General features: G+C 45.1%; 1 protein-coding gene across 1 annotated transcript in view; it reads left to right on the top strand.

The window, feature by feature from the left end:
- The window catches only part of cemip2 (cell migration inducing hyaluronidase 2), a 51833-nt gene that overhangs the window by 25937 nt on the left and 3454 nt on the right, over positions 1-22442 (top strand). Inside the window, 8 exon segments of the mRNA XM_060054370.1 lie at positions 16940-17117; positions 19406-19621; positions 19838-20049; positions 20587-20769; positions 21470-21479; positions 21481-21537; positions 21539-21697; positions 22182-22315. Of these exon segments, the coding sequence (XP_059910353.1) occupies positions 16940-17117; positions 19406-19621; positions 19838-20049; positions 20587-20769; positions 21470-21479; positions 21481-21537; positions 21539-21697; positions 22182-22315 (1149 nt within the window).

The raw sequence follows: 22442 nt of genomic DNA, 5'->3' as shown, positions 1-22442 counted from the left end.
TTTATGCACTTCCAGTATTTTCGATGAGAGTAGCAGTAGCTAAGTTTAGGTTAGCGGTCTTTTTCCACACTCTGAACGATGTTAAGGTTGCTGTAAAACCGGAAATGTGAGACTCCTGAAATGATGTGGTTAGCTGGCCAATCACAGTCTTTGCGAGCTGCATAGGGCCGTAGTGTTTTAGTCGCATAGTCAGGAATTTTGGGCGACGCACTTAAGCACGTAAGGGGGGGTATTTTACCGCGCAAGGGGGGGTTATGTATCTTACGTGCTTACGCGTTACGTCTAAAACAGAGCATATATCGGCCTTTAGTCTCTCCATCGCCTTGCTCACTCCCGGAGTAACAACATTTACACCCTCTCCATCATCCAACACATGTTTTACTTTGTAACTGTTTCTACTTCCAGGCGCGGAGTGATATGCAAACTTTCACAAAATGATCGGGCGTCATAGCAGTTATGTATACGCTCATTATACAACAGTTGGGAACCAATCAGATCGCTGGATTTAGGTCCCCCGTTGTATTCACCTTATTCCGCTCTAGACAACGGGCGCTGCCATGACACCGACTCTGGTGTCTTACTTCCGGTTTGAGGTGATTGACCGTGATTAAATATGAGTTCAGGCACCACTTGTGCGGTTGTTGGTTGCTCAAATAATTCTAAGAAAATTAAAAACCTTTTAGAAACTGAGTGCTTTGATCACAAAATAAGAAGGAGAGAATGTCCTTGTCCGGTTCCCTATCGGCTACATTCAATGCCACAGAGCAGACGTTTAGACTGGCTAGCTGTGCTTATACTGAAACATCAGCCGAAAAAAGTTTATGTCTGTTCGCACCATTTCGTTCACAAACGACCCACCGAAGACCATCCCAACCCGGAATTATTCCTTGGATACGACAGACCAGTAGTGAAGAAGAGACGAACAATTGTTCGTGTCGAAGCGACAGGTAAGCCACTTTCAATGTTGAATTATGTAAGCGATCGCATCATTTACAGGTAAACTCCAGTTGTTTACATTTTTACGAGCTCCACCAGCCAGTGATACAAAAATATTTGGGCAGTCTAACCTACATTTTTATGAATAATATGCCCATTATGTCGCTGGATAGAGTAGATGTGTTGAAAACATGTCCATTATTGGTTTATTCCTGAATGCCACTGTAGTTAGTGCCAGTGGTATGAATTCCTCTGAGGGCTATCGTAGAGCTAGCTGCTATCGTTATGTTGGTCAGTCCTGAGCGAGGAAGAGCTTCCACCACCATTTGACATAGGCTTTTACTGTTATGTTGTCAGTGAGAGAAACGTTGACAGAAACTGTAGCGTTTAACATAGCCTATGTGCCCTGTTTTTACAGCAACAGCAGAAGTGACACACCAGGAGGATGAGGGCATACCTGAGGTGCCACAACAACCATCACACAGCACTGTTTCCAGCCAGTGGGAAGATCCATCGCTCTGGGACCACAGCTATGGTGAACAGCAGGGTGTTGAGGAGACGGCCGAAGATGCCACAACACAAACTGAAGATTTCAGCTATTCCATGCTTCAGAGTGATGCAGATTCGTTCCTCTACACTGGAGTCTCACTGGAAACCTTCAACTCTCTTGTTTCCACCTTAGAAGGATTTGCTGAAAGGGCTTCTGTTTTGTCAGTGCGTGATCAGATACTAATGACACTGATCAAATTGAAATTGAATCGTGTGCTTGGTGACCTTGGTAGGCAGTTTCATGTGTCTCAGAGTGTAGCCAGTAAGGTCATCTCTTTCTGGATCGATAAAATGGAGGAGGTCTTACGCCCTCTTATTATCTGGCTTCCAAAAGAAACCATTAAGGCCACCATGCCAACTGCATTCAAGCGCTTTTTCCCCAACACCACCTGTGTCATCGACTGTAGCGAAAGTTTGTTACAGAAGGCGAAAAATCTTGACTCTAGAGGAGAGTCCTACAGCCATTACTACTCGCACAATACAATCAAGTACCTTGTTGTGGTTGCCCCATGTGGCTTAATCATGTTTATCTCAAGTGGATATGGAGGACGCGCCAGTGACAAGTTTATCACTATGAACTCTGGTATCTTGAGGCTATTTGAGGCCTGGAGATGAAGTCATGGCAGATCGTGGGTTTTTAATTCGTGATTTATTGTTTGAAAGAAGGGTCAAATTGGTTCTGCCCGCTTTCACTAGAGGGGGTTCTCAGCTAACTGAGGAACAAGTCACAGCAACTCGCAGGATTGCAAATGTGCGGATTCATGTTGAGAGAGCAATTAGGCGACTTAAAGTATATAAGATCTTGTCTCATGTCATACCAATAAACATGACGCCCAAAATTGAAAAAATCCTCAGAATCTGTGCGGCCCTAGCCAACTTAAGGGGTGATCTCATCTGTGAGCGATAGGTGACAACGGTTGTGTTCTGATGCTGTTGGGGTAGGGGTAGGGCGCGCGTGCACACACACACACACACCCTTTATACATCTACAGAAAGGTTTACAGAAAGACTGATTACAAAAAGACTGATTACACAATATGTGACCTGAAATTGATTTAATAACACTACTTTGTACATCTACATAAATTGCTCCTGTATATTTCATATTGACACTTGCTTCCTTTTGTAATTTGTACTGTTTATATTTACTCTTTGTATAGGATTTGTTGTTTACAGAAAGACTGATTACACAATATGTGACATTAAACTGATTTAATAACACTACTTTGTAATATTCACCTATCTACAACAATACTTAATCTCAGCATATATGGAATTGATTGCATAAAAAAATGTTTCATACTGTTAACAGCAGCAGCAGCTGCAGCATAAAATGTTTCTTATTTAGGTGCTTTTTTATGAATTCATTATGCTCATATATCTGTTGTGTAGTTTCAGTCGCTGACCAACGAATTCATCTACAAGCTGGGGCAACATTGTTGAGAAATAAAATCTCTTCAGATGTCCTACCCTCTCCAGAACATAGGGCTCATCAAATGGTACAGTGAACATAATTGTGTCGTTTGGGCTCCAGATAAACAGTTTGGCCATCTTCAGACCGGCACAGAACATACCTATTTGTACCTGCATGTAATATCCTCGGCTACCTGTTTTCTGAAGTTGTGGTACTCCATCTACTAGCTTGATATCACTGCAGGTATGGTCAAGCTGATCCAAGAGGGTAGAATGGAGTTTACTTGGGACGGGACATTTTATTTCTAGTAGCACAGATGAGTCAATTACCCCATCTGGGCTTGCTGACAACCATGGCTCTGTAACATTAACAGTGATGCCCATTTGTGTAATGCTCATGCCTTGCTCTCTAACACCCCGTGCCCACTGCCTCCGTCAGTTGTCCGTTGCCCATTGACTTTGCATGGGGACGGACGCGCAATGCATTGTGGATCCGTCCGTTCAGTTGGAGCGTTCGCCACCGTCAGAAAGTTGAAAAATGTTCAACTTTTTCGGCAGCGACGGTTCCGTCATCCAATCAGATCGCGTATGCAAATTTAAGCACTGTGACGCGTCTCGGGCTCTGACGATACTGGAAAGCGGGAAAGCGGGTCATCTTGCCTCGCAACAAGCAGGAAGAAGCGGGAAGAACCCGGCGAAGCGATTTGATTGGCTGACGGATGCCTCTGCAAAGACTACTCCCCCATCCGTCAGCCACGCCTTCCCACGTCCGTTGACTGACGGTGCAGTGGGCACGAGGCGTTCGCCCCGTGCCCACTACCTCCGTCAGTTGTCCGTTGCCCATTGACTTTGAATGGGGACGGACGCGCAATGCATTGTGGATCCGTCCGTTCGTTTGGAGCGTTCGCCACCGTCAGAAAGTTGAAAAATGTTCAACTTTTTCGGCAGCGACGGTTCCGTCATCCAATCAGATCGCGTATGCAAATTTAAGCACTGTGACGCGACTCGGGCTCTGACGATACTGGAAAGCGGGAAAGCGGGTCATCTTGCCTCGCAACAAGCAGGAAGAAGCGGGAAGAACCCGGCGAAGCGATTTGATTGGCTGACGGATGCCTCTGCAAAGACTACTCCCCCATCCGTCAGCCACGCCTTCCCACGTCCGTTGACTGACGGTGCAGTGGGCACGAGGCTAAGTGCATTGCCAGCAACCACCTCATTCTCTTTACCATAATTTGTGGCGTAGTTGCCACGAAAGGAGGGGTAGAGGTGCTCTGCAATGAATTTGTCTGGATTGGTGGATGCTCTAGAAGGAACCTTTTTAGCTGCACTTGCAGTTATTCTTAGTTTTCGTGCGTTGTGCCACAAATCTGAAGAACTCTGCTCCCTTGTCTCAGATTCTAGAGTAGAAGCCTGTGCACTACTCACTTGAACATAACACTCATAAAAGCTTTTACATGTCTCACATGTGAGATCAGAACCAGCATGGGTTTGATGAGGTCTTAAAAATCTTGCATCTACTACAGTATGTGCAAGGCTACAGGGTTGCACTACTGGTTTGGCTCTGTAACACTTGCCCAACAGACTGTTTTTTAACTGGAAAAGTGGCTTTGTTGGGTCTTTGTCTACATTAGTCAAGAATTCGGCATGTGACATATATTGTGGGGTGTTTGGTAGTGGCTGAGCACCGGACACCCTTATACCAAATTCATCTCCTGCCCTGTGGTGGCTGAAGTTTATGTCCCTCAGTCTTTTTGGCTCAATGTTCCTGACTGTCCCTGCGTTCCACCTGCGCTGCTCATCTGTACATGCAAGCCCTGTCTTCCCGGTAGTTACTGCATTTTCAACCTGTAATGAGCACATTAACAGAACATTATACCCATTTGCCATTTGTTTCAAATGTTGTCATCCTCACCTATATAAACTGAATCGAAAAAAACACTCATAAAAAGTGATATGATCACGTTACTTTTATTAATTCACAGATAAACAAAGGATTTTTTTTCTTCTTCATAACTTCCAAAGGATTGCTGCGGCATGACTGCACGATCTCCCTAATCCAGCCATACATGAGCACCCGACAGTCTCTATCAACCCCGACGGCTGCAGCATAACCCAAGCTATAACCTTATGGTTAGCACTTTGGCTCCTGTCGACCTCTGCCTTCAAAAACACATAGTCTTCGTGCTTAAAAAATGCGCCCGACTTTATTGCTATGGAAGTAATTGAAGACCTCAGTACTTTTATAATTACGCATCTCCTCACGATCTCCACCCTCAGAAAAGACAAAATAATTGATTATATCAATATGGCTAACTCCTGGCCATAGTTTCATCTCATCCACCCAACCTGTCAGTTTTGACGGATTTGGGACTCTGATATGATCTTTTAAGATTTCATCGGCAGTGTGTAGCCACCGACTACTTCCCATCTTGAATGATCAGTTATGTAAAATAACTTCCTTAAGCCTTAAAATAACTAGCTTTAAGCGACGCTTGTAGGATCATGCAATGTAAACAAACACATAACCGGAAATAGAAAACCGTTTAGTCAGTTGAACCCGCTATGAATCATGGGAACTAGAACGGTTGAAGAATAAGGTGATATTCACCTTATTCTTCAACCGTTCTAGTTTTTGTGGAGGTGCTTCAAAGATGCTAATTTTTCAGCAATAATCCAAAATCCAATGGGAAAAACCCGTTGCCTTTTTGTCAAGGGAAACCCAGGTCGACGCTCACTTCCGGGTTGGCCAACATACGTCATCCCTCCACCACTCTATACTGTAAAAACACATGTTCAGGTTGAATGATAATGCATGAATCTATTGCTAATCATGAAAATTATTTTGGCCATGGTGGATCCAGATCTGTTCCGGAGCATTTCTGCACCTCGGGCAACAGCGCAGGGTTGCCAGGTCCTGCCTGCAAAAAACGTCCTGCCCACATACCGTTCAAAATCCACCCAAAATGTCCTAGAAGCAGCCCAAGTTGTTGTTTTAGCAGCGGAATGCATTGTGTGTGTGTGTGTGTGTGTGTGTGTGTGTGTGTGTGTGTGTGTGTGTGTGTGCTAACACGCTATTTTATGTTGAAATGCGACGTAATCCAGTGTTCACGAAAACGTACACTGTCAACGTATGCTTTTGGCGACTGGGTTGGCTCTCAGATAAACGTGTTTCACGTCACAGGATTTGGGAGGAAGGGGCGGGCCTTCTGAGAGGGGGTTCCGGGGGTTTCCTTCCGGGCGGGAGTTTTGGTTGTTGTAGTTTTCCGGTGGAGCTGTGTCTGCCTGTCCGATTGTGGAATCCAATAAACCTGCTATCAAGCTTAGTTCGCTCAATACCTCGCCTGTGGTTATTACAATATCATTAAAAGTTACATAAAGTAACGGTTTAATAACACAAACGCAGGAAACACGTGAGCTGCTAGTTTAGCGAAAGCAGCGTCTCTAGCAACCTGACGTCGTTGAAACATGCGAGCGAGACGATTAAATCTTCCTAATAATAACTATAAAACTAAAGATCAGACACAATCACTGACTGAAGATTATGCAAGTAAAAAGTATATTTCTCGCTAGAAATGTTATTAGAAACACGTTTAACGGTGAATCGATCCTAAAATATTGCATTTCCCATTCAGATAATAAAGATTAATAAAGATCACACATTCACTGACTGAAGATTATTCAAGGAAAAAGTACATTTCTCACTAGAAATGTCATCAGAAACACGTTTAATGGTGAATCTGTCAAACAAATCAATCGACAATAGTTGCATAACGTGACGGCATCACCGTTAATAGACATTGATTTCCTTTCGTCTACATCCGACGGTGAGGGATTAACATGAATGTCTATCTGGCGTTGAAAAACGACGAAAAAGGTACAAATTTTTCGTCGGAAATTGACGCCAGGGATCCTTGGCCATGCGTCACACATTTGACGAGTAGGGAGTGAGACTGTGTTGGTAGTGATGGGCAAATTAAGCTTTTATAAAGCATTGAACCAGTTGAACCAATGTTTCGAAAATGGGTTCATTACTCGAAGCTTCAGTGACAGTGACCTCTGCTGGCGAAGTTCGAGGCTGAAGTGGATTCAACGTATCCCTCCTTTGAAAACTATTTGACGCACAAACACACAAACCCAAATACTTAAAGGGACTCTCACCTTTGTTGCATTTGAGAATTACAGCACATTCAAATCATAGACTCCCATGGGTTATGTTTAGACTCCCAGGGGTCATAATATCTACCATCCTGGAGCTCCAGATTAGCGGGACAACGTCGCGTCTGAGCCCGAAATGGGTCCCGTAATCGGACTGAGTGTGGCGGTTGGTTGCCAACGGTCTGGAGGTCTTCCTGGAGCTCCAGAGTAGCGGGACAACGTCGCGTCTGAGTCCGAAATGGGTCCCGTAATCGGACTGAGTGTGGCGGTTGGTTGCCAACGGTCTGGAGGTCTTCCTGGAGCTCCAGAGTAGCGGGACAACGTCGCGTCTGAGTCCGAAACGGGTCCCCTAATCGGACTGAGTGGTGCGGTTGGTTGCCAACGGTCTGGAGGTCCTGAGAATCATCCAGGGGAGCGGGACCACTTGGCTTCTGAGGCCGAATCGGGTCCCCTTGTCGGACTGAATGGTGCAGTTGGTGGCCAACAGTCTGGAGGTCTTCCTGAGGCTCCAGAGGAGGGTAACTCTGTGAGTCTGAGTCCGAGATGAGTCCCCTAATCGGACTGAATGGTGCAGTTTCAGTACGCCGTGGACCACTTTGGTCTGCCATCGTCAGTCGCTACTCGCTACTGTCTGCCGTGGAATCAAAACAAACGGGACTCTCTAAATCGACGCCACTTCGACCTGGGCGGGACTTTACGTCCTACGTCACTCGCTATGGGTGTGCATGTGTGCGCATAGCCGTCACTCGCGATGGGTGTGCATGTGAGAAAGGTTTCGGCTTTAGTGTCTATGGGTTGGTAATAACGGTTCTGATGATTTTTCTGATGGAAAAGTGGTCTTTTATTTCCATAATCTTTGTTCAGTGAACGCATAAACCCGTTTGTTAGTTAGCAGTTAAACAAAATGCGATCTCTTTGTTTACAGTTACCAACGACCAACTGATGATTGGGGGTTCGATTCCCTAGTGATGCAAGGTCTTTTCTTTCATTTTGGACTGCACACACATCGCAAGTGACGGATACTCGCACAATGTACATCACTGTCTTTACAATTTCTAGGCAACCGAAGTTTAAAGATTGTCAAGTGGTTAACTCTTGAATCGCATGCACTAAGACCTGATGGGTTAGTGGTCAGAGAACAACTCATGCGGGGATAAGGGGTTCGATTCCTTAATGAAGCTAGCTTTTTTCTTTAATATTGGGCTGGATGTTTGCATGCCATTTTGCGTAACTGCGTGAGTGCTCACAAAACATCAACAAGTCAGCAGTGTGGTACAGGGTGATCATTTCTGATATACAGTACAAAAGCTGAAACTATTAGCCAGGAGTGGGAAAGATGCAGACGCAGACGCAGACGTGGGAAGCAATAAGACGCACCAACACACAGTTGCCTGTTGCAAAATGGTTCAGAGTTTAATAGAAATAGTTAGGGTTAGCTGGTATGGCGTTATCTGGTATGGCTATAGTCTAATGTTAGCTTAGTTCGTGTTGTTTCGTCATGTTAATCGCTAGTAATATTAAGTCATTTGTAGAAATATAGCCTATCATCACAGACTGTAGGAATGTCAGTCACCCACCCTCCATCGCGTACGACACTGACGCTCGTAATCTGTAGTGCAAGGGAGTTCGTGCACAGATCCCTGAGACAAACGGCTACGCGCACACATGCAAACCCATAGCGAGTGACGTAGGACGTAAAGTCCCGCCCAGGTCGAAGTGGCGTCGATTTAGAGAGTCCCCAAAACAAACCCTCTAGTTGAGGACGCGCCTTGATGACGCGGGCCCGAATGCGCCACAAGAAGCAGACGGAAAACCTTATATATCCATGCAGCAAACAGACAGGTCTGTCGGCCAATAAGGTCATTCGGTCCGAAGAATTTTATTGGTTGAAGTTTTCACTAAATATTATGAGAGTAAAATAATTGTTTGTTTTTACTCCTGGTGGGTCTGTCTTGCATATTAGAGTGTTATTACCTTATTAATACCAATTTAACCGTATCCAAAAAAAGTGTAAAAATGCAACAAAGGTAAGAGTCCCTTTAATAGCATGATCTTTTCACAAATAAAGATTGATCCAAATACATATGTCTAAATTGTTCTTAAAGGGATATGCCTAGCCTTCTGTCCAGATAGGCTAACTGATGTAGGCTAGGATATAATTGAAACAGCATATAAAAACTTTCCCCCCTGGAATGGGATTCGAACCCGGGACCTCCACTCCACAGTCAGTGTGTTATCCCCTAGCCTACTCTAATCGATACCTTACGTTGTTCTATTACATAGTGTACTATGCACAACTCCCGTAAACGATTGTAGCATCGATTGTGTTTTTTTTTTCCATTAAATAATTAGGCGGTGACCAGCTGGCTTCGGGCAAGGTTGGTTGGGTGTGCTTGAGTAACTCTAGGGGGTGATTATGTGGGATGGGGTAGACACTCAAAGATTTGTATTGAGGTAGGCTGCCTTATGGATTGAGTCGGTTTCATTTTTTTGCTCAAAGCTTCTCCACCGAGCCGCAGACCAGTCCCTTTCCTTTATTATGTCCATGGGACCAGTCGGATTCATTCAGGCAACGAACCAGTTCCTGCTTCGGACGTCACATGTCACGTGATTTTTTTTGCTCTGAAGCAAGCTTCGAAGCAGTGCTTCTTGGGAGTTGTAGATCAGGGTTTGAAGCACGTATCGAAGCTTCAGTGTCACACTGCCATCACTATGTGTTGGTTCTTTCTGATTAGCTCTTAATTGAGATCACCTGTCACGCACCCCTTTATTAAACGTGAACACAAAGGGTTTGGTTTACTTTTCGCATCGACCTGTGTCAATCGAGGTTGAGTTTAGTTTAGAGAGTTTGCAGATCACTATTGTCACTTTATACAAACTGAAAGTATGCGTTGTTGCGTGTTTGTTTTTGTGGGCATTTGACTGAACAGCCCAGACAAATATTGCTACCAACATGGCACTTCGAAACAGACCACCGCAGTGAGTAAAAGTTATTTTCCTTTATTAATTGTTGACGTTTTTGGGCTGTCTCCTCAGACACAAGCCATCAGTATCCCTGCTCTTTGCACCTTGACATGCATGTTGCCGCTGTTTGTTAACCTATCTTTGCTGATTTGTATCTTGTGATGTGTGTGTGTGTTTTTCTTAACAGGTGTTAGATGACTGACAAGATCTATGGGGGGGCCCCCTTTGGGCCCCCCCATACCAACTTAGTCTTCAAAGGAATCTAGTGCCATGGGACTCCAGTGTCTCTGTCAAATGTGTGGCTTACTTTAAGTCCACAAGGCCCTCTGGTAAACCACGTTGGAACACCCCTGGACAAGGTGATTAGTCACTGGGTGTGTGCTAAAGTTTTGTTCCATTTTTCACTAGTTGGTTAAGGTTTGGTAGAATTGTTTGGATGCTAGCGACGTGATGGCGTATGTACAAGAGCCTACCGTGGCCAGGCCACAGTTGCGACGGCCATGGCCAGATGGCCTAGTGTGAGTGCAACCTTGATTGCATTTGTATACTGTTTACCATTGGATGTTTATGCAATTTGGCTTAATTCATCCGCAGTAAAGCTGCATTTGACTATTCCAGGGTCGTTTTGTACAGGCTTTCAATTGACCATGTTGACTAGTTTGTGGGATTTTTTTTTTTTTTTTACCTTTGCTTACAATCCAACAGTTGTGACCACTTATGCAGCTGGGCTATGAACCTTGCAATTCTAGTTGCATATTTGTACACGCAAGCTTGTCCATTTCTATCGCCATCACTAACAGCTTCAGCATTTCCTTGTAGGCCATTAGCTGACTTGTGTATTGGAGCGATGATTTGGGTATTTTAAGATGCTTGAAAACCTAAAATAAAGCAAAATGCGTGTCTGGTGTGCTAGAGCCAATTTGTTGGCTTGCAGTAGTCGAGGAGTTGCCGTAGGCATAGGCGTCGATTACGGGGGACGGGGGGACATGTCCCCCCCACTATTTGAAATACGAATTTTGTCCCCACCAGTTTTAAAAATGTGCAAACCAATTGCGACTGAAAAAATCCCGACATACTCAACCGAAATCGTCGAGTCTAAAATCATGCGATAGGCACGCTCGATGACATCATTTATTAGATAGGCCTACCTAATAAACCGTTGGAACACACAAGACCGGAACCCATAGCAACGCCGGTAAACAAACCCCGACTCCCGAGAAGCCCAATAATAATAATACATTTCATTTAGAGGCGCCTTTCAAGACACCCAAGGTCACCTAATCCCTATGAGCTCCCCGCGCTACGGCCATCCGGAGGCACACAGAGCTTTTGGCCATGATATTATATATACAATTATATTATATACTATTATATATAGAGCTCCGAGAGTCGCAAACGGCAACAATCACTTTCTCCTCCATGCTGCAGTACACCCCGGACTGCACTGCGCTGAGTTTGACGGTTGAACGCTGATTGGCTGTTACGTTACACATGTCACTCAGTGGCCACGCTGTTGAACGCTGATTGGCTGTCAGCACGTGAAATTCGTGTCAAAGTTGAAATTTGTCGCGCCACAAATCCTCGTGAACGCGCTCGCCTGTGCATGGCGAAAGTGTGGCGCGACTAATCAAAAAGACAAAACAAAAATTCGCCCGATACGCGTCTATACGTTCACTTTGTATGGGATCTTGTCGTCCCGTTGCGTGTGAACGCACTGGAGAAGTTTCAAGACAGACAGCCAAAATTGACATTTTTATTCAGAAAATAGTTGGTCCTTTTGCTTCCTATAAAAAGCATGTTTGTGACACTGGATATCGATATGGATACGTTATCTAGCCTGCATGTGGAGGGCCACATAAGGTAAGAAATTGGTTTAGTAAACTTTGCTGCTGGTTCTGTTTGCTCGTGAATCGTGATGACCTGGCCAAAGGTTTCCCACGGTCCCAAGCGATTGTGATCTGATTCTGGTTGGTTCTCCAGTTAGTATGCATTGTATATATAGATTGCAGCTAGTAGCAGCTACACACGGTGCGATTGCTATGCCAATGTGGTTATAGTTGGTTTTGTCTGATTGAGATATGTGACGACTTGGAGCCTGGTAGGCCTATCCTGACATAAATATGTTCTTGCATAACCTGTGTGATTATCCTAAACTGAAGGGGATTTTATTTGCGGACAATTTTCTTATGATGTTGTAACGAGTGAAGTCTACATTGGTCCTTCGCAAGTGTTTACTGGTGGTCAGGATTTGGCAGATGCAATTCTCCTCTGGGTGCTTGTATTTTTCTTCTTTTTTTAATGCAGCATAACATGCTACCAGCAGCCCTTGCTCGTCTTCAAAAGGCTGATGCTCAGTAGGCTACCTTGTTTCATTTCGTACCCCCTTTACAGTCTGGCATTGTTTGTCTGGTAAACTTTGTTGATGTCAAGATAAGTGTTAAATTGCCAACACTGTTCTTTGTCCTGTGTGCACTAGTATTAGGCCTACATATCCCGAGCCAATACCCTGGTGTTTCCAACGCCGTTTTGCAAAACAAGCCAAAACACAAACTGTGGTTTTCAACTTTTATTGTTTGAATAGGATCTTCATAGGGCTGGCCCGAATGCCATTTTTCAGGCTTCGAATACTTCGGTTTTTCGGAGCGAATATTCGAATACTCGTTCCAGAAAAAAACACCATCAAAAACAACATTAATAATCCTTATATACTCCCTCGAACCGATTTTGACAGTATCTGCATATTTTGTTGACGATTTAATAGCTTTTGACCGTTAATTAGTAGGCCTAAGTAGGTTGAAGTTCCTTCGTTTTTCCCCGTGAAAGCGAACAGCTGTTGCTCCGTTCCAAATCAGCTGTTCTCTGCCATCTCAGCCCTTACGGGAGCTTTTCAATTAATCCTGGAACGTGCATCTTTTCAGGGAATTTGTACAATAAATCCATAACAAATACCGAATATTGATTGTCTTATGTGTCCATATTATATATTGACCGGGTATTCCCAAGACGCTAATTTCAACACCTGACAATACACTGTAGAGCATATTGTAATGCAGCGTTGACTGGATGAATAGCTTACATAAGGGTACCCAGCACTTTTCAGACCACACTCAAGCTTATGGTTATTGTCCCCACCACTTCTAAAAACAAACTGACGCCCTTGGCCGTAGGTCGTAAGCCATCTGGAGGTTGTGGCAATGGAGGCTTGTGGTAGATCTGCCATCCAAGAAAGGTTAATTCTTCTGAAGCATGATTAATAGTTTAGTAAATTGAATCTATTCATATAGAACCATAAAATCCAAGACTGCAGCCAGTAACTTGGATCGCAATATGTGGAAAGTATTAGTCTTCATTTGTAACAACAGAATAATTAACATGACTAACTGGGTTTCTTCCATTTTCTAACTAGGGGGACTTGACTGGTGAGTCTACTGGATTAATCAGTAGCGGTACTTTGCCCAACAGATTTGATGGCATGACTACAGGGTGACAAAGACAATTATTCCCTGCCTATCAAAAGAGACTTCTAAAACATATCTGCTAGAACAGTTCCTATACTTTTTGTATAATTTGGTCATGCTGCAAATTTACTTTTTGTAGCCTCAACTGCTAGAAAAGTCTATTCAAATCGGCTAAATATAATGAACTAAATTAATAGCCATGAAATGTTGTCACTCATACTAATGGCAAATACCCTCTTTCAGTTGGTGGTTCAACACTGATGTCTCTCTAGGCTTGAGGGAGAGCTCACAAGTAAATTACACGAATGTCCTGGAGCAATTGGGAATACACTTTTATTTAGTCTACCTGACCAGGGACATCTTTGAACTATAGGTCACCTAACCCAAACTTTTCACTCTTGTTAGGTTGTCCTTTTCTCTTGTTTTAACCCGAAAGGGCTGAAATATCAACATTTCAGGTATTCTGTTTGGATAATGTGCAAAACTTGTGGCTTCACTAATAAAAAAAATTAACAAATGTATTTTTCTTAATGTGGTTAAACTATTTAAAGATTTGTATGCAAAATATTTCTGCTCAATTTGTGGTCAATGAAACTCTGAAATGTTTTAATTTGATAAAACACAACTATGGGTTAAAGGTATTTGCTTTGGGCATCTTTTGATATTTTTAGAATCTAGCTCCATTGCCGTTAGAAATGGTGTCTCCCAGTACTGCAAAGTGCTTCCACAAGTTTAAAAAAGAATGGGCAGAAAAGGAACTGACAACTAAATCTATTTAACATGGGTAGAAAGTTTCCATGGAAGCTCTTGGCTGCTGGTTCCCAACACAGCTCCGCTCTTAGCCTGTGACCTTGCGTTTAACTTTTTTCGACTTTTGGTGACTTTCACAAAAGAAATGAACTGGTTAATACAATAAACGACATTTCATGGTACCATTTTGAACTGTTTGTGGATATTGCATTTAATCCATATGCTTGAAACTTTTCAATAATGCATATCAACGAAACAATGGAATGAAATAAATAGTTCAAGCAATTTGTGGGACTTGGCTGCTTTTACATTATTACTCATTTTGGGGGTTATTTCAGTCTCCAATGTGAATGGGAATATTCTATAAATGTCTTGATATCATCTTTCGTCTCAACACTTCTGCTGCAGCCGCTGTTGAAGCGTATGAGTCCTTTGAGACCCCCTTTGATAAAAGGGGTTCTCAAATGTTGACCCTCAGTCACCTATTGCATCACTTCCTTTAGGGCTTCGGCCTCCTAATTGATCATTATAGTATAATTTAATGCCCTCTTTCATATATATGATACCTCCACCACTGGGACGTGGCAACAATTCTCCAAATCCATATGGGGGGGATGCTTGTGGACAGTAGGGGTGTATACTCGACATAAATAGGAAGCAAACTCATCTCACAAATGAGTAATGACATCTCACAAATATTTATTTAATAAATTGTTTCAATTTATAATAATCCAAAATCCAATGGCAAAACCCGTTGGCTTTTTGTCGAGGGAATCCAGGGCGACGCTCACTTCCGGGTTGGCCAACATACGTCATCCCTCCACCACTCTACTGTAAAAACGTTCAAGTTGAATGAGAATAATAATAATAATAATTCTGCCATAGTATTTATTTAAGGGGGGGGGGGGGGGGGGATACAAGTCTTTTGGCCATTTGTAGTGTTGATCAGCAGAGAAATAATTTGTCCGCAAAGACGGTGACGTCGCTTAGCAACGGTAGACGCTGGGGTAGACAAGTCACCGGACTACTACCCATGCAAGTGAACGGAGCGTTCCACGGCATTGAGAAGACCCGTGTAATAAGTAAGGAATAATCACCGAGAGGCCGGGCATATCAAACTGTTTATTGCCCTGCCTTGAGGTGATTATTCCGTTTATTCTACTTCGCGCCGGCCAACATAATAAAACTATTCAAATACTTTAATAATTAGCCTTTTTCTTATTCGTATTGCATGCTTATTAAATGTATAGTCTGTTTAAGTTCATCTCCCTCGAAAAGTAGTTCCCTTTAGAACTACGGTGAATAACGTTAGCTCAGCTGTAGGTAACTCGTTTCTATAGCAACCACACTAGGCTGGATCTGATCACTAGTTTAATAACGTAGTTGCTACATTCGTATCAAGTCAGTTTTAATGACGATCGATCAAACATGCACTCCTTGGTTTATTTTTACTATGGACCTCATGTTGGAAATGTATGTGATAGAAAGAAAACGATACAAGCGGCGTATTGATCTACTGTGCTCAGTCAGCAGCAAGTAGAACCGACAAGTCAGCGGGCAATATGCCGGATTAATGCACCCCTCCCAGCCATTCAGAATCGAGCATTCTTAAATGAAGTAGAATCGTCTGAAATAACTGGTAATTATGGGGAGACATTGCTGTGACAGCGTTTCTCATGCGAGACCTGGCAAAACAAAGTTTAAATTAGCATAGCCTTCGGAATTTTACAGTGCTGCATCGGTCCAGAGTCCTCTACATATGGCGGAGTATCGCCAGCAGTAAAAACCATGATGCATTCTGGTACAAGCCCTATTTAAACACATGCTCTAGCCTGACTTTTAGCAACGCTGTCGTGTAATGCAGTTCAACGCAGTGCGCTCAGTGGTCAAAAAAGGTGTGAACTACATCCCTGTTGTCTGTCCTCACAGTGAGTCAGCCTCAGCTGGGCCTGTGCGACCACAGACCCCAGACCGAGAGCTTTGTTCCATTAATTCGAACATGCCCCAGGCGCTGGCTTGTCAGGCTGCAGCCCGGCCTTAATCAGGCACGGTGGACCTCGCTCCGGCTCCCTGTCCTCCCAGGAGCTCACTACCTTTCTGGGTTGCTGTCTTGTTCTCATTCTGTCTCGCTGAACGTGCCTCGGTGTTATACAACACAGACATGACCGCACGCACACACACGCACACAAGCGGCGTGGCTAATGGCTCCGTTTCCAGAGCTAGTCTACGGTAGCATCGATTTGACCGCCGGCTGTTAAGGTTAAATATTTAGTGTTTTACAAGGGCCATGACCTTACCGCTTTGCCTGGCCGTGATTGTGGTTCAACGTGGTCAAGACATTATTGGCCTTTCTGCTAAAAACATGTAAACACAACCAGGAGAACCCGCTTACCAAATTAGGCTCTGACCCCAGGAGCGACCGGTTGACCCCTTCGACTCTCATCACAGTTAGCGTCTAATGAGATCTCCTTCTGTTGGGAGAGGCTGTCATAAATGGATTGCATTTATATATAGCGCTTTTACAATATTGCCAAACATTCACCCATTCATGCACACATTCACACACCGACGGCGGTATCAACCACGCAAGGCGACAGCCAGCGTGTTGGGAGCAGGGATCAGTGAACACTCTGTCACCGCGGGGCTCCGCGGTGACAGAGTGTTCACTGATCCCGCTCCAAACGCTGTGTCCCCCCCCCCCCCCTCCCTTCCAGGACGTTCCCGATCCGCGGCTTCCAGATCTACGACGGGCCGGTGCGTCTGACCAGCAGCACGTTCCGCGGCTTCGTGCCCACGGCCGAGCGGCTCACCAGCGCCGTGGGCTTCAGCCTGAAGAACACCTGGCAGCTCACGCCGCGCAACAACCTGTCCCGCCTCCACTTCCACCCCAGCGTGAGTACAGCCCCGCCTCCAGACCGGTTGGCCCTGCCTACCGACCGGCCGGTCTCCGTATAAGGGGACACGGTGCTTGATGACATCGTCGTAGACGACAATGTCGTTGTTGTTGTTGTTGTTGTTGTTATTGTTGATCAGTTGAATAGGGACGAGGCTAAACGTGTGACAGCAATTTAACAGGGCGATGGTATAGATGTGATGATGTTGATGATGCAGAGTAAGTGTTGCTAGACTACAACGTTTCCGCGCTTTTCCGCTTAGTATGCGGTGGTAATGTACGGAGTAGGGTGCGTGTGTAATGTGATTCAATAGTTGAATAGGTATAAGGCTTTTTAATTCAAAGCCCCTGAGATGGTTATCCTTTGTTGATACCATTGCCTGGATCATCCTATGATTTTAGTTTAAGTCTCTCTCTCTCTCTCTCTCTCTCTCTCTCTCTCTCTCTCTCTCTCTCTCTCTCTCTCTCTCTCTCTCTCTCTCTCTCTCTCTCTCTCTCTCTCTCTCTCTCTCTCTCTCTCTCTCTCTCATAGTGCCTGCTGTTTTTGACAGTGTTTTCCTAGTCAACCCTTCACCCGTCTGCGTTGCTCTACCTCTCGACCCACACACAGCAGCTGTTGCTCTGCTGTGTTGGCGTGTTTCATTGGCAGAGCGCCCTCGTTTGTTCTTGGTTTCCCCTCGATGGCCTGGATCAGAGCTCAGTCTCTAGTTTCTGAGCTGGCACTTATCGGTAGAATAGCATAGTAAGGGGTCGGATAGGTGGGAGGGGAGCGCTCCGTTAACGGATGACATTTTGGATATCTGGCGCCCCCTGTTGGTGGTCGAGTTAGTAGCACTGTTTAAAGGCACCCAGTGCAACTTTCGAGGCTTAAAAATAAACATTCAATTTCTAGTCTTTTTTACACGTAGTAAGTTTCAATAACTCCATACCATTACATACCAACATTTAAGCAGCAAAGATGAGACGTCGTTGTGTGGTGAGAACTGATACAAAATCGATAACAACAACAATGCCGCCATTTTCTTTATTTTTTGTAACCTACAATAAATAAAGCAGGCTTCCAGTCAATGGAAAAATTGCTTCTCCCCACCGGCGATTGTTGTTGTTTACGATTTTCTATCAGTTCTCACCACACAACGACGTCTCATCTTTGCTCCTTGAATGTCGATATGTAATGGTATGGAGTTATTGAAACTTACTACGTGTAAAAAAGACTAGAAATTGAATGTTTATTTTTCATTGAATGTTTACATAAAGTTGCACTGGGTGCCTTTAATGACGATTACGATTTTTCCAGATTTGGAGCGTAATGTAGTATATAGAAAGACCAATCATCACAGTGTCATGTTGTATACTGTACTGTTCCACCCTGTGCTGTGTTGAGACAAGTGTGTGTTCAGAGACCCTAGGTTTGTTCATAAATATACATGTCTACTCCAGCCTTTGGGTTTATTGTTCTGGGTGAATTGTTTATTGTCCTGGGTTCGGTGCCCTGGACCAGAATGTGGGAGGCACTCGCCACCCAAGCTGGCCAGACATCTGCTTTCAGAACACTTTTGAAGAGACGAAAGGCCGCCTTCGTGTGAACACAGAGCTCGCGTGCTCTACTATAGCGAAGGCTTCTGCTGGAACCAGGCTCTGATGCCGATGACTCGACCTAACAGGACACTGAAATGTCTCTATGCAGAATCTAGTCTCTCCCCCCTTACCCCCCACCCCACACCCCAGACGTACGCACTTATTGTATGTTGTATGTCCTTGCACTTAGAAAAAGTACTGAGCGTTGTGTAGCATCTTATCTTAGCTATCTTGTTGTAAATGGGGAATGGGTTAACCTAGCCATTGTTAGTGCTTGGTACTTGTTTCTACGAACAATCCTTACTGTACCGACACTGATATATTGTTGTTTCTCTTTCTTCGGACAAATGTACTTAATGTAAGTTGCTCTGGAAAAAAGCGTCTGCTAAACGCGTGTGTGTGTGTGTGTGCGTCTAGTAAAATGTATATTTTTTCCTGTTTAACCATTTAGGGTTTAAAGTATATATTATTTATATAGAACTAAATATTTGTTTGCTTGTTATTTTTTTATATATAAATCATAAATATATAAATTATATATATTATTTAATTATTTAGTTATAGATGATGGAGGGTATATATATATGAATAAATCCTATATATATATATAATATTTATTTATTGGATATACAGATGTATAGCTATGTGTGTGTGTCTATAGTAGCACATTTAATTAAAAACATCTCTCTCCCCCCGTCCCGTGCCCCAGGTGGGTCTGCGGGCGTTCTTCGGCCGGCCCGGCCAGTGGTTCGAGGAGAACGACCTGGACGGCGACAAGAACTCCATCTTCCACGATGTGGACGGCTCGGTGACGGGCCGCGCCGGCGTGTTCGTGGGCCGCGCCGACAACTTCCTGATCCAGCATCCCGCCTGCGCCAACCTGTCCCGCTGGAACGCCGTGGCCTGCAGCGGCCGCTACGCCCAGGTAGGGCGTGAGCTTGTGTGTGTGGGGGGGGCTCTGTGTGTGTGTGTGTGTGTGTGTGTGTGTGTGTGTGTGTGTGTGTGTGTGTGTGGTGTGTGGGCGTATCCAATAGATCAGATCGATTGATTGCCTTCTCTAAACTGTCCCTGTTGGGAGATTATAAAAAAACTCGACTTTGGTAACCACGGTGATGCTGACGGAGTCCCACCCCCCTCCCAGGTGTACATCCAGACGCACGGCGCCCCCAGCCTGACGCTGTCCATCGTCAGGGACGAGTACCCGCAGGCGCCTCTGCTGCTGCGGGGCACCAACAGCCAGGGGGCGCTGTCGCAGCAGTACCAACCCGTCCTCATGATGAGCAAGAGCTACACGCTGCACTGGAGCGGCCTGGCGCCCCGCGACGCGGTGCTGTCACTCATCAACTACGACAGGTGGGCGAGGCGGGGCTTGTGAGTGGCGGGGGGGGGGGGGAGGGTATAGGCGCTGCTCTGTGTGTGTGTTTGTGTGTACTTGTGTTTGTGTAGGTGTAGTGTAAAATGTACACTTTTATCAGTTCTATTTAATCATTCAGGGTTTAAAGTATATATCATTTATCTATAACTAAATATTTAGTTTGTTATTTTTATCTATACATCATATATATATATCTATAAAAATATCTTAATCATTTGTATCTATTATTTAGTTATAAAGGATAAATGATATATTATTATTTATTTGATGTACAGATGTAGCTCTGTCTGTGTGTATCTCTATAGGGCACTTTCACCATCAATTGATTGTGTGCACATTTAATCAAGAACACATCTCTCTCTCTCTCTCGCTCTCTCTCTCTCTCTCTCTCTCTCTCTCTCTCTCTCTCTCTCTCTCTCTCTCTCTCTCTCTCTCTCTCTCTCTCTCTCTCTCTCTCTCTCTCTCTCTCTCTCTCTCTCTCTCTCTCTCTCTCTCTCTCTCTCTCTCTCTCTCAGAGGGGACTGGACCCTGGTGGGGATCTGTTACCCCTCTGACACCACCTTCCAGGTCATGGCCGACACCAACGATCGCCAGGGCAACAGCTTCGACGACATCAGCGACTACGGCACGGTGGGCTCGCTGGCTGAGCTGGCGAGGGCGCCGCTGGACAGGAAGTACTTCTTCGACCGCGGCGTGGGGTGAGGAGACACGAACACTCGGCTATTGGTTTACACTGCGGTGCTCTGCTCCAATCAGCTTCAGGGGGTGTTCTACCAGGTGTACGTGGTGCACTTCTTCTTCAGATTACTTCAATAAGTAGTGCGTATGCTTGTGCACTTTTATTTAAGATGACTACAATAAGTAGTGCATATGGTTGTGCTCTTCTGAGGATTATCAGCTTGTCAGCTCGGGTGTATTCGTCCAGTTTCTGCTCTGCTGCTTGAAAATCGTAAATCCTTCCATCCTTCACCTGCGCGTTTTATAGCGAATGTTCTGGAGAAGTCAGCGCTGTAAAATTAACGTTCTGATAAATTGGTGTCCGACGGCACGCTGCGTTAATCCAAACTCGGTATGCCGAACCATGTAATAGCGCGGTTAAAGTGTCAAAAAGTATAACGATGATGATCTGTGATTTTATGCTCAAAACCATGTAACACTGTTTGAATACTGAATAAACGAAAAACTGAAAAACATAGTTCTATTAATGGTTGTCCCAGTAGTAGTCCGGTATATGCATTGACCTGCCGGTGCTGTGACATTAATAAAAACAGAGGGAATTCTAAAATCACAACAGGTGGTCCTTGTAGTTACTTTAGCCTACTATTGGAAAATCTGCGAAATGGGGGGTCCAACGATAGGTTACATTTGATCATGCTGAAACTAACCCCCCCCCCCCAGGCTGCTGTGGCTTGTACCTGCGGGCGCGTCACGGGCCGCGAGGGCCACACAGCTACTGCTCGTCGCGCTGGCTGCGAGCGGGTCCGGGTGGTGGCCACCACCGCCTCCACGCAGACCTGCGACTGCACTGCCAAGGCCTACCCCAAGTACGCCAAGACCCCCCTCGCCCAGCCTGCCCATGCCCCCCCCCTCTCCGACGCTCCCTGCACGGACTGCGGGGCCAAGCAGGTGAGTCTCCAGCGGCTGTGGACCGTGTGCACATGTCCTTTTGTTCTGGGGCCTCGTTACACGCATGGTCCGTTCTGTGCATGTACTTGTACACACGTGGTCCGTTATTTGCATGTACTATTTGCATGTAGCCCACATGGTCATTTCTGTGGATGGACTTGTGGCACACTGGATCTTCTATCTGGCTTAGCAACTCGGGGGGGGGGGGGGGGGGTGGGGGGGTTGCGGTAGGGGCTTAGATGTCTGTTTGCTTACTGTAGCATTTTGCATCGGTTACGTAGCACAGGCCGAGAAGGAGACCTGATGGTAGATGTCTAGTTAACCGCAAATACTCGGGGGGGTTTGCTGTCTGACCTGGGGCCGGCCATACTAGGAGTTGTACTCGCACCACAGCACACACCACAACCCACTTAATAGTACACATCAATATGAGAAGCCAGTGAAAACCTCTTTGTTGTTGTTGTTGTGGATGTTGTTGTCCCAGCTGGTGTTCTCCAGCGAGCCCTGGACCTCCTACCTGCACACCCAGATCAAGTCCCTGAGCACCAAGGAGCTGCAGAGTGGGGACAACAGCTCCTTCATCACTGTGAGGGGGCCCCACAGCACCCTACAAACAGCACCCTACAACAGCACCCTACAGACAGCACCCTACAGACAGCACCCTACAACAGCACCCTACAACAGCACCCTACAGACAGACCCTACAGACAGCACCCTACAACAGCACCCTACAACAGCACCCTAC

Source organism: Gadus macrocephalus, chromosome 6, assembly GCF_031168955.1.
Source record: "Gadus macrocephalus chromosome 6, ASM3116895v1".
Classification (NCBI taxonomy): Eukaryota; Metazoa; Chordata; class Actinopteri; order Gadiformes; family Gadidae; genus Gadus; species Gadus macrocephalus.
The sequence above is the reverse complement of the archived record's forward strand: the minus strand, read 5'-3'. Positions and strand labels throughout refer to the sequence as shown.